This window comes from Capricornis sumatraensis, chromosome 17, assembly GCF_032405125.1.
Source record: "Capricornis sumatraensis isolate serow.1 chromosome 17, serow.2, whole genome shotgun sequence".
Taxonomy (NCBI): Eukaryota; Metazoa; Chordata; class Mammalia; order Artiodactyla; family Bovidae; genus Capricornis; species Capricornis sumatraensis.
The window spans coordinates 74,582,323-74,607,575 of record NC_091085.1 but is presented as its reverse complement, the minus strand read 5'-3'; the positions used below and the strand labels follow the sequence as shown (position 1 = coordinate 74,607,575).

General features: G+C 39.3%; 1 protein-coding gene across 1 annotated transcript in view; it reads left to right on the top strand.

Moving 5' to 3' along the window:
* The first annotated feature begins 240 nt into the window (after positions 1-240).
* The window catches only part of TTC28 (tetratricopeptide repeat domain 28), a 411,962-nt gene continuing 386,949 nt past the window's right edge, over positions 241-25,253 (top strand). The window contains exon 1 of the mRNA XM_068989991.1: positions 241-307. Within this exon, the coding sequence (XP_068846092.1) occupies positions 281-307 (27 nt within the window). The 5' untranslated portion in view covers positions 241-280. The remainder of the gene's footprint in view (positions 308-25,253) is intronic.

The following is a 25,253-nucleotide window of genomic DNA, read 5'->3' as shown; positions in this document are numbered from 1 at the left end:
CGGGCACTGGCCCGAGGGGAAAATGCTCCGCTCTGGCTGGAGTACGCTGGTTGCCGCTGGGACTTCCTAGCCCCGTGGGGAGCGTGTTCCTGGTTTGGGGATACTTCATTGAACTGAAGGCGAAAAGACTGGACTCTCCTGGGCTCTTTCCCTTCGCGGTGAATATGGGAAAGAATTAGGGGGTGGGAGGGAGGCAGCATGACTTGGAGTCGCCGCTGCCCTGCATCTGCCCCCAGCCCCCAGCCAGCATCTTGATGTTCCACATATCGGCTGTACAAATATGATGAAATGGCAGCCCCGGAAGAAGGTAAGTGTCCCGGAGTGGGGACGGGGCCCTGATGCCCGACCCAGGGAGGGGTGACAGGGGGCGGCTGCCCTCGGGTCCCTCCACCCCTTCCATAGTTAGCTGGATGGGCAGGTCCAAATAGCTCTGTCCCTTTGGGACTTAGGCCAGTTCCTTAGGGACGAGTTACCAAGTCTGATCTGCGTCCACTGCCCTCTTAAGTTTTTCCTTCTTGGTATGCCTGGACTCTCAGGGGTGACAGCTCAGAAACATCCCTTTGCTTTAGAAACCCGGTGGAGCTAGCAACACGATTAGCTTTGCCGGAGCCAGCCAAGAGCTGCCGGGGTCTAAGAACTCGGTGGCGCCTCGTCTGCGGGGAGCCATTTGGGGTTGTGTTCCCGACACACTCCAATGTCCTCGCAGGTGGGTGTTGTAGCACCTACTTCCCCCAGGGGTTAATAGGCTCTGAGCCGCTGGCAGCCGCTTCCCCAGGGCCCCGCTGGGGGGCGAGCATCCCCAGCTCAACCGCCCAGCAGCTGGTTCCCGGGCAGCGGGGCCGCGGGGCCTCCAGCCTAAGCGCCTGGGGCCGGCCGGCTGGGCCTTCTGCCCGCGGGGCTCCAGACGGCCGCGTGGGCCAGCGCGAGTGAACATGCCAGCCATTGTCACGGGCGTGTGTCTGTGCGTGGCAGCCTGCACGGGTGTGTGTGCATCGATCGTGGGGAAGAGGGGGAGGGGGCACTTTGCTTTTTGCGAGATTATTTCCTAATATGGCTCCTTTGTTGAGAACTCACGAAAAAAAAAATCCAGTGGTTCTATCAAAATAAATTGCTATTGGCCCCAGAAATAACGTTTCTAAATGTGGGACTGGTCGCTACCCCAGGACGTTCAGGGAGAAAGACAGCTTTCTTCAAGTTGTTGGCGGCTGTAGCTTTGGCTAGGGCTCGCTTTTGCTAACTTGTCTGACTGGTGCTGTTAGGTGAACAGTGGTTCACTGCATAGCAGGACTCCTCCCCTCGCCCCCCCAAATACCTAATTTGGCCTGGTTTTTATTGACATTCTTCTGAGGGAAAACATAGTGAACTGAATGTGCTGTGCGCCTCCCCAGCCATGACCTGTCTCTGTTAGCAGCTGCCTGGTGTTTTACTTGAACTAGCTAAACTGACTCTTTCTTTGTGGCATGATGTGTGATACCATGTTTTACATCAGAGCTGAAATAGAAATTGTGTGAAATGCATGAGATGATATTGTGCATTTGTTTTATTGCTAGAAAATCTAACAAACACTGCTTCAATATAGCCTGGTGAATTGAAAGGTTTTCTTTGCTATCTAATTTGCTATCTGAAACAAAGTCATTTCTACCTCATCCTGAAGTCAGAATCTCTCATGTATTAGTTCTTATCATAGAGCTTTTTTCAGTGAGATTGGTTTCATGTATTTTAGATGAGATCCATGCATCCCCTCCCCACCCCCCCGACCTATAAAAATCAAAGTTAGGGTGAGGAAAACCCGTAGAAGAAATGATATGATCAAGCAATTTAAACAGATGCTGTGTATTCCTAGAGCCCTCCCCTCAATTTCTTCTGTATTTGTAAATTGTGTATTTATGAGTACTTTTAAGACGTCTGCAAAATATACATTCATAAATGTCTGTTTTTTCTATTTTACCCAGTACGCAGTAACTCATGCGGTTATGTCTGTGGAAACCCCTCTGGGTACTGGTATTGCTTGAACCACGGAAGTATTATTCTTGGCAGTCAGGTGGATTTCTGGACTCTGGAAGATTCTGTTTCAAGTGTTAGGATTCACTCTGAAGTATTTACTCACTCTGTGATACTTAAATTGCTATACCAGAAGGTTGTGTTTATTCACTGCATTCATAATCCCAAATCATCATGTTACAAGGATCCAGATAAAATTCTATGGAGTTCATGGAAGATTAAAAATAAGCTGAGCTATCAAATACTGTGTGATTATTTGGAGGTGGCTGGAGAACAGTTCTTATTGCTTCTTCTACATTGGAAATGGAAGCTTCCTTGAAAGAATATTCAACTCCTAGAGGGCACAAATAAGTCTTTACAAAGATTATGTTTATTTTTTACACTTGTAAGAATACTCACAGATCCAGTCATTGCCGTGGTCTCTGGCTGGGTGTGCTAACACATTTGTGGTGGTGCAGTCACGTGCCATGTGTTTTGTCAAACTGTTTCATAAAAACCATTTAGGCTACAAATGAAAAGTGATACTACATTGATGTGATTCAGCAAAGCTAGGAAGATCATCAGTAGAATACTGATCCAAGCAGCATTGGGTGTAGCTGGGCCTCATGGCTAGGATTGGTTGGTAACTTGCCGTCCTGGTGCCCTGTCAGCCACTGCCAGTGCTGGCTTTTGTAAATTCTGGGCTCACCGTAATACCATGACCATAGGTTCTAGGTTTCTTTGTTTCTAACTGAGCATGCAGCTGGGGTATATGATTGAAAGGGAGCTCTTTACTGTTCTTTCCTCTGCTTATTTGCTGGGTTTAAGTAAATACTAAAATTCAAGATGTGGGCTTTGGAGTATTCAGTTAGAGTCTGCTACCTTTTTTTCACAAAGGAACCGCCAGAACATGATTAATCCTGTTCCGCCCTCAGGATCAGTGAGGAGCTCAGTTAGCTGTAGCTTTGCTCCCTCACTTCTGGATACTACCACCAAGATGCTCTTCCCTCCCCTTCTTGAAGAAACAGTGATTTTATCTACTTCTGAATTCCTGGAGCATTTAAAATCTAGATTGTGCTTTACTGATAGTAAGCCACCCCTCCCCCCACCTTTTTTAAAATCAGCCTCTCAATTATGCTTCAAGCTCCTTGAGTTTAGAAACAATACTTCACACCTCTCTTTTTGGTGCCAAGGATAATATAGTTGTTCAGTAGATATTTATTTGATGTAAAAGTAAATAAGAAATATTGCTTTGTAAAACTTGTATCTGTTTTTAGGGTGGTATGATCTTTAAATGTAAAAAAGTTCAAAATATTTCATTTGGCTCTTAGGTATTAGACTGTAATGGCTTATTAAAGAAAACAACAGTATTTTGACACTCACTTCTGATCTTTTGTAGACAGTATCGGGGAGGGGACAGCTATACTTTCCACACGGGTTCCATAGTAGTCATTGTTAAGACACACTATCAGGCTCTGTGGGCTAGGATCGGATCCAGGGTCACGATTCTTTTATTAACATAACCTTATGGGCCTGGCAGAATCTGTTTTCCCCTTAAGAGGCGATCATGTAGCACATTATTTTTATATTGTATTTACAGAAATGATAGTAATTAAAATGATCATCTCATAGGAACATGTTTGTTTACAATTCTGAAGTGATTTTTGCTCTTTAAAATCCAAGGATTAGTATCAGATAACACTGTGTAAATAAGACTGCAGTCAAAACCTTCAGGAAAGCTGCTACTGATTGGATTTTTTCATTGCTTATCTGATGTTATTTTACTGTTCATACATAATAAAAGATCATTAATAGGAATATGTCACATAAGCTACATTAATTATGTCATTTGAGAATCATATGATGTATTTATCTTATTATACTTTTCACATTAATATAATGTGACTCTGGCTTCTTAAATGACTTCTCTGATAGGGCTTCATTTAAAAAGCTTATTTCAAAGCTCATGTATAAGGATTGCATCCTATAAATTTGTGTCTGGAAATAGCTTATTACTTTTACCAAAAAAAGCGTATTTCAAATCCCTGCACTTTTTCTATGATAAAGTATTTTGTTTTTAGATTAGAAAGCTCAACTTCAAATTTTAATACAATTATACTGAATTTTACTTAGTTACCTGCCTAAATGTTGTGCTAGTTGATATTATCATGTTCATTGTGGACCACAGTTTGTTTATAGTATAAAATTAAACTTAAAAATAAGCATTGTGACCAAAGCAGTTTTAAAGAGAAGTCTTAGAAATTTCATGATAAAGGTCTTTCTGCAGATCTATTCTATACATCATTCCTGGATCAGTGCAACCTAGAGACCTAGGTTTTGGTTCTGGCAGTTCCCATGACTTGTGTCCTTGGACATGTCATTTAATCTTTCACATCTGACTCCTCACTGTTAGAGTCAAATGCCTCATTGTCACTTGCTGGATATATTGCAAATGACATCCTAATGATTTTTCTTTTTCTTGTCTCTTTTTTCCTCTGACTTTCCCTTCTTTCTTCTTCTAGAGTAATTATTTAAAGAAACACATGTATTATTCTCCTTTTTAACATTCTGCGATGTCTCTCTTTTGTCTAGTCATTGTTGTTCAGTTGCTCAGTTGTGTGCGACTCTTTGGAACCCCATGGACTGCAGCATGCCAGGCTTCCCTATCCTATACTGTCTCCTGGAATTTGCTCAAACTCATTTCCATTGAGTTGTGATGATATGTAACCATCTCATCCTCTGTCGCCCCCTTCTCCTCCTGGCCTCAGTCTTTCATGGCATTAGGGTCTTTTCCAATGAGATAGATGGCTCTTCACATCAGGTGGCCAAAGTATTGGAGCTTTGGCTTCAGCATCAGTCCGTCCAGTGAATATTCAGGACTGATTTCCTTCAGGATGGACTGGTTTGATCTCCTTGCTGTCCAAGGAACTCTCAAGTCTTCTCCAGCACCACAGTTCGAAAGCATCAATTCTTCAGTGCTCTTAATGGTCCAACTCTCACATCTGTATATGACTACTGGAAAAACTATAGGGACTTTGACCATAGGGACCTTTGTTGGCAAAGTGATGTCTCTACTTTTTAATATGCTCTCTAGGTTGGTCATAGCTTTTCTTCCAAGGAGCAAGCGTCTTTGAATTTCATGGCTGCAATCATCTGCAGTGATTTTGGAGCCCAAGAAAATAAAACTTGCCACAGTTTCCATTTTTTTCCCATCTATTTGCCATGAAATGATGGGAACAGATGCCATGATCTTATTTTTTTAAATGATGAGTTTTGAGCCAGCTTTTTCACTTTTCTCTTTCACTTTCATCAAGAGACTCTTTAGTTCCTCTTTGCGTTCTGCCATAACGGTAGTATCATCTGCATACCTGGCAATCTTGATTCCAACTTGTGAGTTGTCCAGCCTGGTATTTCCTATGATGTACTCTGCATAGCAGTTAAATAAGCAGGGCGACAATATATAGCCTTGACATATTCCTTTCCCAATTTTGAACCAGTCTGTTTTTCTATGACAGATTCTAACTGTCGCTTCTTGACCCACATATAGGTTTCTCAGAAGGTAACTGAGGTGGTCTGGTATTCCCATCTGTTTAGGAATTTTCCATAGTTTGTTGTGATCCACACAGTCAGATGCTTAGTGTAGTCAATGAGGCAGAAGTAGATGTTTTTTGGAATTCCTGTGATTCTTCTATGATCCATTGAATTTGGCAATTTGATCTCTGGTTCCTCTGCCTTTTCTAAATCTAGCCCTTACGTCTGGAAGTTCTTGGTTGATGTACTGTTGAAGCTTAGCTTGAAGAATTTTGAACATGACCTTGCTAGCATCTGAAATGAGCTCAGTTGTGTGGTAGTTTGAACATTCTCTGGCATTGCCTTTCTTTGGGATTGGAATAAAAACTGACCTTTTCCAGTCCTGTGGCCACTGCCAAGCTTTCCAAATTTGTTGACATATTGAGTGCAGCACTTTCATAGCATCATCCTTTACGATTTGAAATAGCTCAGCTGAATTCCATCACCTCTACTAGCTTTGTTCATAGTGATGCTTTCAAAGGCCCACTTGACTTCACATTTCAGGATGTCTGGCTCTAGGTGAGTGACCACACCATTGTGGTTATCTGGGTCATTAAGACCTTTTTTGTTTAATTCTTCTGTGTATTCTTGCCACCTCTTCTTAATCTCTTCTACTCTATTAGGTCCTTGCCATTTCTGTCTTTTACTGTGCCCATCTTAGCATGAAATTACAACATCTTACAACTGGGTCGCAAGATACCCAGTGGAGCAACACCATGGTTGTAAACTACCAGAGTAAATCTTTACTCCCTTCAGCCTGAAATGTTTTTGATCTTGTAAAACTGGTGGGAAAATGGTCATCAATAGAAAACTACTTCCAGGGACATTGGAGTAGCTAGAAATAGCTGATAGACTTGATAAGAAGTGAAGGAAGTCAGTGATGAGGAAATCTGATTTGGCATCTTTACTGTTTAGGAGCTAGCCAGTAAACATTGCTAGTGTGAGAGGCTACAGAGTTTAATTGGCCCAACTTCAAGAAAAGGCTCCAGCAGCCACCTTCATTTTGCTAGTCAGTCACAGTGATGACATGCTGTGGAAAACACAGCAGAAGCAAGAGAAAACCTGAAATCCTGGCTGGCCTTGTCAGCCTTAGCTTCTGCAGTGAATTCATTATGTCATTAATAACAATGTATGTCTCAGCTTTAAAACTTTGCTTTTATTGATGTGCTAAAATCATGTAGTTTTATTGAAAGCTATAAAAATTATATCATTTAACTGTCATTTTTGGGATATATATGAATCTTTTGTCCTGAAGTTTCTTATTAGTCTCCCTTTTTAGATTTTTGTAGCTAAGGGGAATATTCTCACGTGATCAAGCCCTTTAACTATATTCCTTTTTCAACACAGTTTGTTATTCATTCTGTTTTTTCTGTCTTTGTTATTTTGAGTATTCTATTCTTTCAGCATGTATTGTTAGGAAAAACATAAAATTGTATCCTTTGGTTTATACCTTCTCTGTAATAAACTTAGCATTTCTGAAGAAAGTACCTGAGTACCTGAAATAAATGATGTCAGTTGTCAGCTGCACATAAGCTTTCTGCTGGTAGATATCTCTCAGTTTGGACTATGAAAGGCCGAAATTTCTATAGCTTATGTCTGGTTGTGTAAGCTAATGTCCATTCATGAATACCCATATTTCCAGCATTACTTACTTTGGGGGAGGTAATATTTTGGATTTATAGCACATTGAGAGACTAAGGCTTGTGAAAACACAGATTTTGAGGTAATTTTGAGGTAGAGAGCAGTTACCATTTGGAATAGGGACAAAGTGGAGTTGGGAACTAGCAGGTCATTGTGGGAACTCTTTGTGCTTGGATACATACTCTCCTAAACACAGAGATATATGTAGACTTAAACCTTGAAAGATAGTAGTGGGGGTAGGGAAGGAAGAAAGCTGTAAGGAAATTTTGTTGTGCATTCTGGGATAACATATCCTATATTGGCATAACAACATTTATTAGATTAGAGATTGGGTTTTTCAAAGTTGATAAGTGATTTCTTATTTTGACTGGTCCAGTGAATAAATAGATGTTCCTTGTTTTATGGAAAATCAAAATAACAATATTTGAACCTAAAAACAGATTGAGTGCCAACTTGTTTTATATAACTAAAAACCTTGAGTAACTATTATATTTATCTGGTTCATTACTTCATTGCTCTGACAATTGTTAAACATGTTTTATATTTTAAATATTTATAAATCAACATATGAAAATCCACATACTCATTTTTAGGATTATGTTAAATCACGATTATCTGTGAAAAACTGAAATGCTTAAGCCCAGATCTATCAGGTAGTTTTGGAAATAAATTTGTTTTTAAGGAGTGGAAAGAGAATGTCATGGTGAGTGGTAGTGGACTCACAATCATTTTGGTGGACTTTGCGACTTTATTATTTAATAATTCATTTTTTCCAACAGAGGGTGGGCTGGAGAAATAAAAGATAAATGCAGCCTTCTATATTGTTATTAATTTTGGTGAATATATTAGGTTGAAGCATGTGAAATTGCTGATGTTACACCACCTTTTACCTATAATACTACAAATTTACTTTGATTCAGTTAGTATTTGGTAGGTTAGGAATGGTGGTGATAAATACTGAAATTAAGACTAAAATAAGTTTGAGGGATTAATTATGAATTTTAATATTCTGTAGTCACCATAGTTTCCATGAAAAATCACTATGCTATTATTTAACTGTGGAGTTCTTGTGAATTTCTTGTTAGCTCAAACTTAATTTGTTAACTGTCAGCCCTTGTTAAATTTCAACCGTTCTTTAATATGAAATTTTCTAAAATATATAATACATTTTCTACCTTCTTAAACAGAGGTACTAAGCTTCTCCAGATTACTCAGGATTATTATCACAAGCATGAATTATTCTACTTTGGCATAATGCAGCACTACTATAGGACAGCTTTTAAGGAATATGGAATTATTTGTTCCTATACTGAATGACCCCAGACTGCTTTTCTATTTCTCTTAAAATACTTTTATTTCGTCTTCGTGCGATTTTTACCTCTTTCCATGTTGCCCAGAGTGATGCTGCTGTCATGTGCCTGCCTCTTGCAGTTTTGTTTTATGCATTTGTTTCCTGTCTGTGGTGAGTGAGAAATGCAGCTAACTGAGCCTTAACGTGTGACTGAAATTAAAGTTAGTAGTCTCTGAATGAGGGTTTCTCTTATGAGTATTGAACTTGAGAGTATAAACTGTGATTTTCTGTTTTGGCTACTTAGAGGTTGTTTTTTTAAAAATAATTTCTGGTTTTAGGCAGTGTTTGAGATATTTAAGGTGATTAATAAATGACCTTTTGGTAAGTGAGAATTTGTTATTCTGTTGAACACTGAGTTAGATACTTTTGAGGATGCTTGGTCACAGGGACTGAAAAACATTTTGAATGATTTGATAAATGACATGCTATTCAAAAACAGAGACATTACTTTGCCAACAAAGGTCTGTCTAGTCAAGGCTATGGTTTTCCCAGTGGTCATGTGTGGATGTGAGAGTTGGACTGTGAAGAAAGCTGAGCGCCGAAGAATTGATGCTTTTGAACTGTGGTGTTGGAGAGGACTCTTGAGAGTCCCTTGGACTGCAAGGAGATCCAACCAGTCCATTCTAAAGGAGATCAGTCCTGGGTGTTCTTTGGAAGGACTGATGCTGAAGCTGAAACTCCAATACTTTGGCCACCTCATGCGAAGAGTTGACTCATTGGAAAAGACTCTGATGCTGGGAGGGATTGGGGGCAGGAGGAGAAGGGGACGACAGAGGATGAGCTGGCTGGATGGCATCACTGACTCGATGGACGTGAGTCCGAGTGAACTCTGGGAATTGGTGATGGACAGGGAGGCCTGGCATGCTGCAATTCCTGGTCACTGAGAGGCCTGTTTTGAGGTGGAGTATGGGGTCACTTCGGAGATGGCAATGGCACCCCACTCCAGTACTCTTGCCTGGAAAATCCCATGAACGGAGGAGCCTGGTAGGCTGCAGTCCATGGGGTCGCTAAGAGTCAGGCACGACTGAGCGACTTCACCTTCACTTTTCACTTTCATGCATTGGAGAAGGAAATGGCAACCCACTCCAGTATTCTTGCCTGGAGAATCCCAGGGACAGAGGAGCCTAGTGGTCTGCCGTCTATGGGGTCACACAGAGTCAGACATGACTGAAGCGACTTAGCAGTATGGGGTCACTTTGAGGAGATCCTGAGTGAAAAAGAAGTAGCGTTAAGAGGGTAGCATCCAGGGAGAACAGGAGAAAAAGATGCTGAGAGTGGAAATGGAGAGAGGTTGTTGACCACAAACTCCATGTACTTTGTAATTTTAAGGTTATGACCAGCTCTAGGTGAGAGTAGATGACACAGAGGACCAAGGATAAGGGAAGAAAAATTAACGATCACTATCAATAAAGACAGAATAACTTATTTGGAAAGTAAAACACTTTATGTAGGTTTCCACAAATTTGAAATATACCTCGTTAATAATAAATCATATCAGAATATTCTTGTCACTGTTCTAATTATTTCTGATGATAGCTGTGGTTCTCAAGAAATTTTAATGAACCACACAAATGTTTTACCATTTATAGTGGTCATGAAATAAACAACTTAGAAGAATTGGACTATTATGGAACCAGCGTTTCTAGTATAAATATAACTGTGAGTAAACTATCTGTATTAATTTGAACAGAATTCTGTGACAATTTTTAAAAGTGAATTCATAATATTGATATACATTGCACTCTGTCATTCTGGATTAAGGATGAATGAGAATGTAAAATCCCTAGAGCTAATTTTTAAATTATTATAAGCGTATAGAATACACTGCTGACATTGAGAAGTTGATTAAAATAGTGTAAAATGTGGAGAAAGTGAGTAGATTTCCTTGTTTTTTTGGTTTAAAATTTAAATGTAAAAATTCTTACTTTAACAGATTGACCAGCCTCAGGAAGGATCTTAAATGATAAGTTATTGAAAGTGAAAGTCGCTCAGTCGTGTCTGACTCTTTGTGACCGTATGGATTGTACAGTCCATGGCATTCTCCAGGCCAGAATACTGGAGTGGGTTTGCCTTTCCCTTCTCTAAGGGATCTTTCCAACCTAGGGATCAACCTGGGTTGATCCTGCATTGTAGGCGGATTCTTTACCAACTGAGCTATTATGTGTATTTACGTATGCAAATATAATTAGTTTTTATACTGACTAAATATGGGCTTCCCAGGGGGTGCTAGTGGTGGAGCACCCGCTTGCCAGTGCAGGAGATGGAAGAGACGTGGGTTCAATCCTGGGTTGGGAAGATCTCCTGGAGTAGGAAATGGCAACACACTCCAGTATTCTTGCCAGGAGAACCTCATGGACACAGGAGCCTGGTGAGCTACAGTCCATAGTGTCACAAAGAGTCAGATACTACTGCAGTGACTTAGCATGCACACACTGACCAAATACACTAGGGAAGATTGATAGACACAGAGATTATAATATTACTGTGGATGAATTTTAAACACTGATTATACACATGTACAATTTTTGATTAAATAAAACCAGATATTATTTCAGAGTTTAAAAAAGTATGTTTTCTTAATGGACTCTGTAGCTCTTTCTGTAAAGAATTGGCCTGTCAGTTCAGGAGATGTGGATTCGATCCCTGGGTCGGGAAGATCCTCCGGAGAAGGAAATGGCAACCCACTCCAATATTCTTGCCTGGGAAATCCCATGGACAGAGGGCTGCTGGGCTCAGTCCATGGGGGGGTCACAAAAAAGTCGGATATGACTTAGTAACTAAACAACAGCAACAACAAAGCCCTTCTAGAGGTAATTTCAATAATAATATTAAAAATAAAATTTCTTTTAAATGATCAAATTAGTTAGCATTTATTAAAGCTATTTGAGATACAAATATGAATGAAATACATTTCCTCTAGAAGGGAGGATAAGACATGTGCACAAATGTCTGAAATGTGAGGTGGCAGATGTTAAGCATCACCAGAGAAAGTAACTAAAAGGCAAGGACGCAGCTGAGTTGGTGAGAAGGGGAAGCGTTTCAGGTTTGGGGAAGGCATTAGTCAGTCAAGAGGGTTTGCATGGTGGCGTTGCAGTTAGACTTGGTGGGCTTGCCAGAGGAAGACGAGGAGACAATTCCAGGCAACAAGAATAATGAAGGGAGAGGCAAGCTCTCAGGATGTTTTTACAGCATGGTAAGCCATCCCAGTTTGGCTGGAGAATAGATTTCAAATGCCAGCTGAAATCCAGACAGTAATTGGCCCCAAAGATGGGGAATTAGGTTTTCACATGCTGCTTCTCCTCATAATGCTCGATGAGTAACTGCTTTTTCTCACCCTTTCTTATTAAAGGGAAATGAACAACTGAGTAGGTTGTAAATGATGGGATTTTATTTGGCTCTGCAAGGATTTTTATAAATACTGCAGCAACGGTTTACATGTTTTTCATGATTGCCCTATCTATGTATATCAGAATGATTCTCCTCTTTGTTTCATGCATAAGTCTGCATTTGACTCAAGTTTATCTTTGAACGTTTGCCATTCTCATTTTGTTTGTAATCCTTCGGGTAGTATAAGTTACCTGATGATAGGAATATCATAAATTTGGAATTCCAAGTCTTTCCAACTTCAGAATGTCATCTCTTTACTACATATGTTATGTAGAACTGTTAAACAATCAGTTTGAGGTCTGTAGCGCAATTCATAAAACAACAATCTCTCCTGTATTTCCAAATAAAGTATTTGAAGGGAATGATATTTGCAGAATGTGCTATAGTGGTAAATTTAGAGAGTACAAGATAATTACTTGTAATTAAGGCAATTTCTGTAAGGGAAATCATCTTAATTTATTCCTACCAAGAAATAGAATTGGTCTACTCATAGTATTTGAATCTTTTTAGGAGATTAATACTGTGTGCCTTCATTAGTTTGAATGGACATTACAGCTTTTCACTACATCTGAAATTACCCCTTTAATTCACATTTCTGTTTGAATTTCTGTTAAGCAGTCTTAAAAAAAAATTGTATTCCAGAGCTCTTGTTGGAAAGAACTTATATATCCACCCTAAGTAAATTGTGAAAGAATAATACAATTCTACCAGGAGAATAAGCTTCCAAAGTCATAGTCTGGAAGGTGCATTCTCCTGTCAGTGGCACCCCACTCCAGTGCTCTTGCCTGGAAAATCCCATGGACGGAGGAGCCTGGTGGGCTGCAGCCCATGGGGTCGCGAAGAGTTGGACACGACTGAGCGACTTCAGTTTCCCTTTTCACTTTCATGCATTGGAGAAGGAAATGGCAACCCACTCCAGTGTTCTTGCCTGGAGAATCCCAGGGATGAGGGAGCCTGGTGGGCTGCCGTCTGTGGGGTCGCACAGAGTTGGACACGACTGAAGTGACTTAGCAGCAGCAGCAGCAACCTGTCATGCTGTTCCCTGAAGATGTTAAGCTTTAGATGGCGTTTAAGCTGATGTGTAATTGCTGTAGCTTTAAAGGAATGCTATATCTCTGGGCAGTTTTATGAAGACAGAATTCTGATTACTTTTTAATGTATTTATACCATATGGGAAAGATAACGTGTGTGTAGTTAAGACAGAGAGAACTGGAGTGGGAAGAATGGGCTTATACTAGAATATAATTAATTGGAAAGAATATTGAAAAAGAAATGATGGACTTATGTCTGCGTAGGTGACAAAGGTGCTCAGTATAGGAAGTTAACTCCTTGTTAGGCTGTGATTGTCTACAAAAAAAAAGAATGATTTCAGTCTTTAGAGCTGTTGGGGGCTTTATAAACTTCTGAGCTTTTCAGGTAGCACCTGTTTCTTTACCTCTTGTAGGAATTGCTTTTGGCTGCAGTGGGTTGAGATGGTGCCTTAGTGCTGAAATGTCTGTCTCTCCTGCTGCCATGTGCAGCACTCGGCAGCAGTCAGAAGTCAGGCTTTAGGTATCCTGTCCCCTGCACTAAGGCCTAAACTTGTAGTCAAAACTTGGGGTCAGCTGATTGAATAATGATTTCAATATGCACTTATTGCGGGCCTAGTCTGTGCCACATGCTGGCTCTTTATATCATGGAGAGGAAAAATGAGTAATACTTAATGGTGACTCCATTATTCCAAAATTTCAGATATTCAGTTAATCCTTATGAATGTTCGCTAAGTAAGGTAGTAATTATTGAATTTGAGAGAATCAATTAATTTACTAACTATAAACACTCTAGTAATTTATGAAGTGTTAGATTCAGATATAGTATAAACCCCATTCTCAAGGAGCTTACAGTCTAGACAGGAAGTTAGATGAGAAAATAAATTACTTCAATACAATATGATAACAGTGGTACCATATATAGAGTGCTGTGGGAACACTGAGCAGCAGGAGAAAGGGAAGAGGAGGTGGGAGGAGCTAAGCACTGACCTACGTGTGGAAGTTGTCTAGGTTAATAACCACCACGTGTTTTCTGTAGTACAGACTTTCTTATCACCTACCCTTTGAGTTTTACTAAAGTGACTTAAAGGTAACTAAACTAATTGTAAAGGAGTTCCCCATTTGTATTTCATTTATTACTCTAATGTTGTCATATTGTTGTTCATAGCTTGATTTCCTCTTAAATACTTCTGGAAGATTAATGCATTTTGTACATATTCACCTCTAAGTAGACTAATTTTTGCAGTTGGATTCTTAATGAGTGCTATCTCAGTCCCCCCCCACCCCCCCACCAGCTTTTGACCTTATGGCATAATGTCCTCTTTTTTAAAAAAAAATTAGTATACATATGTTGTAGGAAGGGGGAGGCCCCTCTACAGGGCCCCAAGAGCAGACACTTGTCTAACACTTGGAAAAGAATTGTCCAAGGAGACACGTGCTGACAAAGCAAGAGATTTTATTGGGAAGGGCACCCGGGTGGAGAGTGGTAGGGTAAGGGAACTCAGGAGAAAGAGACCTCAGCCCCAATTCCCAAAAAGTATCTTCAGTATGAAGTCTCTCGGGGGAGTTGTTAGGAGAAGCACACTGATTAAAACCGCCCACCCTGGCCAGGCACCATAGTAACCATTCACATGAGTTGTTTTATGACAGGAGATCCTGGTAAAGAATACAGAACTAATAAGCCACCACCAACCAAAAGAGTTCAGGTCGGAAAGGAGACACCGCATGTCCATCCACTTTCCAGAATCCCTCTCACTAGCATCCATCTTGGCTGAGCGATGCGTGTGCCACCAGGAAAGACTCTGAATTAAAATGATTGGACAAAGACCACCCGGAAACTAATCCCATCACCATAAAACCCGAGACTGCAAGCCACCGGGCAGAGCTGTTTTCCTGGGTTCCCTTACCCTACTGCTCTCCACCCGGGTGCTCTTCCCAGTAAAATCTCTTGCTTTGTCAGCACGTGTCTCCTCAGAAAATTCTTTTCTGAGTGTTAGACAAGAGCCTGCTCTTGGGGGCCTGTAGGGGGGCCTCCCTCTTCCTACAACACATACACCTTTTGAATGTATTATGCCTATATTAAGTTTTTTCCTTTTTTTTTAAATTTAGGAAAACAGTTCTTAAAGTGCACTTCACTGGATTCACTGAAGAGGAAAAAATTCTGTGGTTAAACAAATTTAAAAGAGGTATACCCACACTATCTCATTTGGCGTATTGTGAGGGTTCTGAGAAGTCCTATAATTAGAAAAGAAAGACTGAAGGGGAGAAGAGAGACTTCTTTACCTTTATTCAATCAGTTATTTCCCACATATGGCCTCTTTTTAAAATAACATGAAAATATATGTGTTGGGAACTGCTTTATTAACATCTTTATTTTGGATTAGATGTAAAAATTCATATAGTCAATATGGAAATATTTTTTTCTTATGGCTGAAATTAATTAGAAGGAAATAGAAGAAGGCAAGAGAAGGAAATAAAATGAGAAGATTATAGGGATAGAGAAAAGTGAGGGAAAAATACTGGTAGCAGCCAGAAGGTAAAAACAAAAACTTATCTTGTAAGTTATAAAATGTTATTAAAATGTGACGTAGTAAAGTCTACTTATCAGGTTCCTGGATTTAACATTTCCCTGGAGATATGAACATATTGCTAAGTGCCAAGCTATTTTTCTCACATTCAATTTTTTACAGCACGTAAAACATTTCCCTACTGTTTTTCCTGAAAAACATTATGAGGGTTTCACTTTGTTATTAAAGGACTAAAAATTTTAACAATACAAAGTTCGATAAGAGGGTGCAGTTCCCTTGGTCAGTTTCACAATTGGGAAAACATTTTCTCTTCTTGACTTTTTAAGGGGCCATAAGTTTGAGGTGGTAGGAAAAGAGTCGCTAAGTGTGATGCTGCCTACAACAGTGTGAACTGTAGTAGCCTATCTTTAAGTCATGAATGAGGATATGAATTGCTCAATTATTTGAACTTCTTTTGATGGAGTGCTGTCATTCTTTTGAAGCTGGCCATTCCTGAGCTTGATTAAGGGGAGGTCAAGGAGAGTCACTGAGTCTGTTCACCTTAGTCTTACCAGGTTGCATAGAACAGGGCTCTTAACAGTGGGCATGTGCCCTAAACCTTGTCAAAATATTCTGGTTAGCTCCTGTGTGGTGCATCCCCAAGTGATCCCTTTACATCAAAGTAGCCTTAGGATGTAGAAGAAAAGAAACTTGGGAAGCTGTAAGGACGCTTTGGGGTTAGAATGTAGCTAGTTTAGGAATTAGATTGACCTGATACAACTCCTGGGGCAAACCACCTAACTATGTGAAGGTAGCTTTAGAATGTTGACTGTGTGTCAGTCAATTTAATTGAATTAGTCAAATAATTAATTAATAATATTCTGTGCTTAGTTTTTTTAATCTTGACATTTTGAGTCTTTTTGAGAATGTCGTTAGCTGCAACTGAAGAGACAAAAGGAAGATTTTGTTACTGTTTTCCTCTGCTTCCACCAGTTGGGTCTTTTGTCTAACAGTTGTTTACCAAGTGCCTATTGAAGTTAGGGAACGCAACACATGTCTTGGTGCCAGTGAGATGGTGACGGCCACTATTGACATGAACAGACCCCAGGGGAAAGTGAAACTGAGGAGATATTGTTAGACTCAGTGAGGAAGTTTCCCTTGCTCTGTTGCATCTCAGCTTGCCCAAATGGAACTTGTTCTTCAAAACTTTCTTCAAGCCTTTCTCTCCAAGAGGCTCCCCAAGACCCCCCATTTCACTGGTTTAACCATTTTTAGAGCAATTTTTGCTATTTGATCAGTTGATCAGTGAATTGATTGATTAGTATATTTTGTTCAACATGTGTTTGTTACACACAGTGTGTCAGCCATACAACATATCAGGAAGGAACTGATGAGCTATCTTTGATCAAATCTTCAGTGAGCTAACTCTTCATTGCTTATTGCTTGTTTATATCTGTTTCTCTCACTAGATTTACACCTCCTAAAGAGCACTGATGCCTCTTATTCATTTTCTCTCATGTGCCCAACATAGTGCTTGACTGTCCAAGGCTTTCAGCAAGTGCCCTTGAATATATTGAATTTGTTTTCATTTCTGACACACAGACTGAAGATTCATGAATATTGCTTCATTAGAGTTGAAACTTACATATAGACTTATATTGGAGGAAACCAGAGATCTGACAGCTTATATTGTGACATCCAGCTGTATGTAGTCAGTCAGTTACAGATGAATTCATATTCTGATACTTTTTATGTTAGCTTACAAGTCACTGAACTATTGTGCCTTACTTTATAGCCTATTTTATATAAACTAAATAACTGAAGAAGTATGTTTTAGAAATATAATTGGTAATAGAAACAAAGGGTTGAATCTTTGTTTATATGCACAGTGATTTAGTAAGCAATAGAGTCAGATGTCAAAAGGTTTTTAGGTCACTGGTTGAGTAGCATTGTGGTTTATTATTTACCTCTTGCCTACCACAAATGTTCTTCTAATCCAAGAACCCAGAGTAAATGTTTGCTGAGAGTCTCTGCAATGCCTAAACAATGAAATATTCACATGCTTTAGTGGTAGCAAAATTGAACGACATACAGCTGCCAGCAGCCATTCCTTACTGATTTAATCCAGGAGGTTTGTGAAGGGGGAACATATGGATAGGAGCTAACTGGAAATTAGCAAAGATCTAAATGTTTGACTAAATGTGGTTATAGTTTGGTATGGTAAAGCCCAGAGGTGAGAAATCACCTCCTCTCAAAGCCAAGTGGTAAGAAAGAACTTTACTAGAAACAGCTAAGACACAAACACAGAATTAGATATGAGGTGCTTTTACCTGGGACTATATTAAAAGGAAATTGTTATCAGACTTATACTGTGGCCTGGATAAAGAGATAATTTTCAAAACAGGCTAAAAATGGCACTATATTTACCAGAGTATAGTTGAGAGGCATATATTAATATTAGTTATAGTACAGTGTTCTGAGTATTCTGATGAAGTGTGTACTATGGATCATGGATTGGCTAAGAAAGAAGTGTGAGGGAAATAGAGATGGTTTCCCACACTTGAAGGGAGGTGAGACGGTTTCATTTTGGGCAGGCCGTCACCATAGGCAAAGGCAGGAAGATGTTAAACAGTAAGACACATTTATTTATTTGTGTATTGTGGGAATGTAAAGTGTGTGGTGCAGATAATTATTCAGAGCCTAATTTCCTTGTGAAAGAACAATCTTTTATTGCATCTTTTTATGTGCAGTTATTAGATATCTTTTTCAAGTTATTTCATAGGGTTACTTATACTTAAGTATGCCAAAGCACCTGTCATTTCCAGATTTAATTTCAAGAGTGAAATTGTTCTAGAGATCCCAAAGAGTGATATAGAAATTTGTGATCTTGATAAAGCATGCACTGCTCGTGTGCCACCTGTGAGTTGCTTAGCTAGTGAGTGAGTATAGCTGGCTACCCAGCAACCTTGTAGTCAACCATTTGGTAAATATACCCACATTTTGGTTACTGTTAGTGTAAACTTGACTTTTCCCTGCTATGCACCATCCTTCACCACCACCATACTTCTCTTTGTCATGATGGTCTGTGTGCTGTATAGTGGCCATCATCAGCCCTTGGAAGCACTATTTTTAAAAAAATTTTTTTACATTTAAAATTTTTAATTTTTAAAATTAAATTTATTTTTAATTGAAAGATAATTGCTTTACTGTATTGTGTTGGTTTCTTAATTTATTTTTAATTTAAGGATAATTGTTTTGCAGTGTTGTGTTGGTTTCTGCTGTAAAACAGTGTGAATCAGCCATAAGTATAACACATCCCCTCCTTCCTGAGCCTCCCTCCCAACCGCCTCCCACCCCCACACCTCTAGGCTGTCACAGAGCATTGGGCTGAACCCTCTTTGTTTTACAGCAGCTTCCCACCAGCGATCTGTTTTATACATGGTAATGTCTACATTTCAGTGCTACTTTCTCAGCTGGCCCCACCCTCTTCTTCCCCTGCTGTGTGCACAAGTCCGTTCTCTACGTCTGTATCTCTATTCCTGTCCTGCAGATAGGTTCATCAGTACCATTTTCCTAGATCCCATATATGTGCGTTAATATATGATATTTGTTTTTCTCTTTCTGACTTACTGCACTCAGTATAACAGGCACTCAGTTCATCCACTTTAGTTCAGCTGACTCAAATTTGTTCCTTTTTACAGCTGAGTAATATTCCATTGTATATATGTATCACAGCTTCTTTATCCATTCATCTGTTGATGGACATCTTGGTTGGAAAGTGCTATTCTTGTTTTGTACACACAGATAAGGTTAATGTAGCTACTATAATGATGTAACTTAATGGACTTTAGAGTTTGTTTGCATGGAAGGACTTATTTTATTGGCATCATAAATTACTTTAGTTCATTATTTATAGAATCAAGAGTCTGAAAGGGGTCACCTAAAATTTTCAGTCATGTTTTATTGAATTTTGTGGAGGAAGCTATATGCTGTAGTATCTTTTGCAAATTGGAGGAATTAGAATGATCCAAAGATCTTTAGGAATGTCAGGGACATGTAGTGGTTTTTAAGTTCTTGACTATTAATCTAGAATATTTTTCTTATCAGATACATGGTTTGTAATACCTGTATTTCTTCATGAAAAATACTGAACTGTGTGGTCAGTATTTTGAGTGAAGAGGTAGGTGACTGGAAATAAGAAGATGGCAATTTGTATTATCCATTGATAGGAATTATTGATAACATTATCAATGTATGTAAAAATACATATAATTGATTTTAAAAATAAAAATTAGACTTTTAGTGTTTAGGGAATAAGGGCTTTCTCTTCTGGGTTTCAAAATGCTTTTAAGCTTCTTATTGAGGCCTGAATAAAATTAAACTTATGTAATATTATTGAATGGCAAAAGGTGCAGACTACATAGAACTTAGATATATTCAAAGTTTTAAATCACAAGTGAAAAGATGTGATCATAGTTTGTGGGGTCCACTGTGCTGTGCTGTGTTAATCACTCAGTCGTGTCTGACTCTGCAACACCATGGACTGCAGCCCTCCAGGCTCCTCTGTCCATGGGGATTCTCTAAGCAAGAATACTTGAGTGGGTTGTCAGGCCCTCCTCCAGGGTATCTTCCCAACCCAGGGATCAAACCCAGGTCTCCCACATTACAGGCAGATTCTTTCCCATCTGAGCCATCAGGGAGTCTCAAGAATACTAGAGTGGAAAGCCTATCCGTTCTCCAGGGGAACTCCCCGACCCAGAAGTTAAACCCGGGTCTCCTGCATTGCAGGTGGATTCTTTACCAGCTGAGCTACCAGGGAAGCATGGTTCAAAAAAAAAAAAGAAAAAAAAAAAAAGCTTTTGACCACTGAAATCCATCCATACATTTGCCCATTTATATATAGAACCAGTTATTGCTCATCAGAATCATTTAGCAGGGACATCATTCAAGTATGAAGTAAGAGCTATACAGCCTGCTTTTCACGTTTTTGAGCATTGTATTATTACTGTCACAGTGTTGAGTATAACATTTACTGCTTTGTTGACTTAACAGAGATACTTCATTTACTCCTTTCCTCCTAAAAATAGTCATTTAAAAATTTAAAGAGAAATACAACTGAAGACCATAACATCTATGTCAAATGTTTAAAATTTATATTAGACAATGTATCTTGCTTTTTTTCCCCCTGACTAGGCATTTTTGTAACTCTTCTTGATTTAAAATAGCAACTATAGGCATTTTGATAAATGCTTTAAAGAATTATATAATTGTATCATTTCTTGTATGTTATTTTTTATGCAGATAATCAGCCATAAATTAATAATTACTGTTAGTATATATGGAAAAACATTCCAACCGAGAAAGACAGTGAAATACAGAGAAATACAGTGCAGGTTTTTTTGGAGGGGGAGATTGCCCTCTTTTCTTTTGATATTGTGCTTATTTGTAACTTTCTTCAAAGAGTCAGTAAATTACCATGTAAAGTAGAATCAAAACAATTCTTTTTGAAGATCTCATTCTATTACTTATATCTTCCTTGATTGAGACAAATTAGTTTTCTAGTGTTGAAATTTTATGTGTTTAATTTTGAAAGACGACATACATTGAGAATGCTTTGGGATGTTGTATGTAAGAATGGAACAGGATAGGATGTGCCAGTTCCTTTTCTATACTTAGTGGATGCAGGACAAAAGGAACAAAGAAAGTAAAAAAGAAATGCTTTGAAAATACATGGGAGCACAGTTTGAGGCCATAGAGTATCTTTATAGACTGATTTGTCAGGTAAACCAGGAATGTTGTGGCTCCTTCCTGAACATCTGGTTTCAGTTCAGTTCAGTCGTGTCCAGCTCTGCAACCCCGTGGACTGCAGCACGCCAGGCCTCCCTGTCCATCACCAACTCCCGAGTTTACTCAAACTCATGTCCATTGAGTCAATTGGTGATGCCATTCAACCGTCTCATCCTCTGTCATCCTCTTCTTCTCCTGCCTTCAATCTTTCCCAGCATCAGGGTCTTTCCAAATGAGTTAGCTCTTTGCATCAGACGGCCAAAGTATTGGAGTTTCAGCTTCAACATCAGTCCTTCCAATGAAAACTCAGGACTGATCTCCTTTAGGATGGACTGGTTCGATCTCCTTTAGGATGGACTGGTTCGATCTCCTTGCAGTCCAAGGGACTCTCAAGCATCTTCTCCAACACCACAGTTCAAAATCATCAATTATTCGGTGCTCAGTTTTTTTTATAGTCCAATTCTCACATCCATACATGACTACTGGAAAAACCATAGCCTTGCCTAGACGGACCTTTTGTTGGCAGAGTAATGTCTCTTCTCTTTAATATTCTGTCTATGCTGGTCATAACTTTTCTGCCAAGGAGCAAGTGTGTTTTAATTTCATGGCTGCATTCACCATCTTTATTTTGGAGCCCCCCAAAATAAAGTCAGCCACTGTTTCCACTGTTTCCCCATCTATTTGCCATGAAGCGATGGGCCCGGATGCCATGATGTTAGTTTTCTGAATGTTGAGTTTTAAGCCAGCTTTTTCACTCTCCACTTTCACTTTCATCAAGAGGCTCTTTAGTTCTTCTTCACTTTCTGCCATAAGGGTGGTATCATATGCCTGTCTAAGGTTATTGATATTTCTCCCGGCAATCTTGATTTCAGCTTATGCTTCTTTCAACCCAGCGTTTCTCATGATGTACTCTGCATGAAAGTTAAATAAGCATGGTGACAATATACAGCCTTAATGTACTCCTTTTCCTATTTGGAACCAGTCTGTTGTTCCATGTCCAGTTCTAACTGTTGCTTCCTGACCTGCATACAGATTTCTCAGGAGGCAGGTCAGGTGGTCTGGTATTTTCATCTCTTTCAGCATTTTCCACAATTTATTGTGATCCACACAGTCAAAGGCTTTGGCATAGTCAATCAAGCAGAAATAGATGTTTTTCTGGAACTCTCTTGCTTTTTCCATGATCCAGCGGATGCTGGCAATTTGATCTCTGGTTCCTCTGCCCTTTCTGAAACCATCTTGAACATCTGGAAATTCATGGTTCACGTATTGCTGAAGGCCAGCTTGGAGAATTTTGAGCATTACTTTACTAGCATGTGAGATGAGTGCAATTGTGTGGTAGTTTGAGCATTCTTTGGCGTTGCCTTTCTTTGGGACTGGAATGAAAACTGACCTTTTCCAGTCCTGTGGCCACTGCTGAGTTTTCCAAATTTGCTGGCATATTGAGTGGAGCACTTTCACAGCATCATCTTCCAGGATTTGAAATAGCTCAACTGGAATTTCATCACCTCCACTAGCTTTGTTTGTAGTGATGCTTTCTAAGGCCCACTTGACTTCACATTCCAGGATGTCTGGCTCTAGGTGAGTGATCACACCATCGTGATTATCTGGGTCGTGAAGATCTTTTTTGTACTGTTGAACATCTGGTCTATTGGTCAGTAATAGCACTAGCTTCTGCAGGTCATACACAGCTATATAGCAGAGTAAGGTCTCTCTGTACTTACATCATATTAGTGGCAAATAATTTTTTTATTTGGTCAGTCATAAATTTGATACATAGTTTTTGGATAAAATGTGGCATTATAGATTTGAGTGTATATTGGTTAATATAAAATATAGCCAAAAGAGGGCCAAAAGTAGACATGTACTTTCTTTTCCAGGTGTATCTCAGCTAAAATTGTTGAAAATGTTGAGTTTTTTGGTTTTTGATTATAAAAACAGAATGAAATTGTTTTCTTTCAAGTGCTTAGGGAGAAAATTTCAGAGTTAAGGCATGTGCATGTTCTCCTTCTCAGTCTCTATATTTTTAAGAGTAGTTTTGAGAATTATTGCAGCTGCAGAGAAGAGAAACTACCAGGAAAATACTTAAGTTTCACTTGGTGTTTGTATTTAGTAATTCCTTACTGATGCTGGGAGGGATTGGGGGCAGGAGGAGAAGGGGATGACAGAGGATGAGATGGCTGGATGGCATCACTGACTCGATGGACGTGAGTCTGAGTGAACTCCGGGAGTTGGTGATGGACAGGGAGGCCTGGCGTGCTGCGATTCCTGGGGTCCCAAAGAGTCGGGCACGACTGAGTGACTGAACTGAACTGAATTGGTATCAAGGTTAGAAAAAGAAACCTGTGTTTTCAAAGAGATATACTTGAACTTGCGTTATACTCTTTCTCTTTTTTTTTTAAATTATTGCAGTACTACTTAATTAGTTAATCGTGAATTGAAAATAGTTATCTAATATGGAGGGAGAGAAAGAGGCATGTTTATTACTCAAGATGAGCAGTTAGTCATCTAGCCAAAAGGTTTCATCTGTCATCTTTTACAATTAAAACAAAAATCAGTTAGTCCTGTCAGTCAGCAGTCGTCTGGGGGTGATGACAAGGGCTGTACAAATACCAGTAGCAGCTGCCAAAGAATCCAACTTGCCTAACATGATAAGATTGGTAACTCAAATTACCTAACTTCTTATAAATCTTAAATTAATGTCCCATAATAGGGATTTGGGGACATTTACTTATAATCATCTGTAGCTTCTTTTCTTGAAAATACACTGGGTCTCAGTCTTATTTAGAGCTGTATTTGGGAAAATAGAATTCTAAGCTATTTGGATAGTTCTAATACTTGGAAGAAATGAAACAGAAACTGTATAATCTTACATTTAGAGTATAACTCTGAGATTTTATTTTAAGTGAAATAAGCAATTTCTTTGTCATGGTCAGTTTGCTTATAAGTCAGTGCTTTGGTTTAACCAGAATGCTGACATACCATGCCTAGAGGTGGTGGTTTTCTTATTTAGATTGTTGATTTGCTGTTTTAACATCATGTTTTAAACAAGAGTCTTGAATCATCAGTGTTTCTTAATAATGCCCCCCACAGAAAGAAAAGACAAATTCTGTTCTGGTTTATAAGTTTAGTTCAATTAAACAAACATGTATAGAACATCTGCACTGAGCAAGAAATTAGATGCTGGAATAGAGAGAGAGATTCAGTTGGTAAGGTTCCATGTGTCACAGAGATAAACTTTTTGCTAGGGTGACCAATAAGCAGCCTTTTGTAATACAGGCAGAATATAAGAAGTGTAAAGTGCCATGGAATATAGGGGAGGGAGCAGTTACTGCTGAGGGATCAGCAACGGCTTATTGGACGAATTTGCAGTTTGATTTGTCATGAACAATGGGTCGAATTTCAAGAAGTAGATAAAGGAAAGTATTTTAAAACAGTGATGTTCTTTTTCTTTTTTCAGGTAATAAGTTTGAAAGAAGAAAATGGTGATTCAGTGAGCAATTATGGCTTCAGATAGTTACATAGAATTTTTGGTTCTGATCCTATATTTAATAGGGGATTCTTACACCTGGCCAATCATTATAATTGTCTAGGCTTAGGATTCTTAAAAACTGTATGTTTCTGGACTTTACTCTCAGTCTGTCTCAGTAGATGTTGGCTAGGGTTCAAGATTCTAAGTTCCTTGTGATTCTGCCTTGCCAGGTTTGGAAGATAACATTCCTTATGAGCTTTCATTGCTCACTGAAAATACAGTTCTCCTCCTTTCATTCCTGTGTTCCCCAATCAAAACAAAACAAATGGGCATGTTTCAGCCTATGCCTAGTTATTTGATCCTTGAAATTTCAACGTTTAAGTGGAATTGGAGTTTATTGTTGGTTATAGGCATGTCTCTGTGGTGCAGTCGGTTAGCGTGTCTGGGTGTTAACTGAAAGGCTGGTGATTTGAGCCCACCCAGGGACGCCCTCCTCTACTATCTCGGGCTTCCCTGGTAGCTCAGCTGGTAAA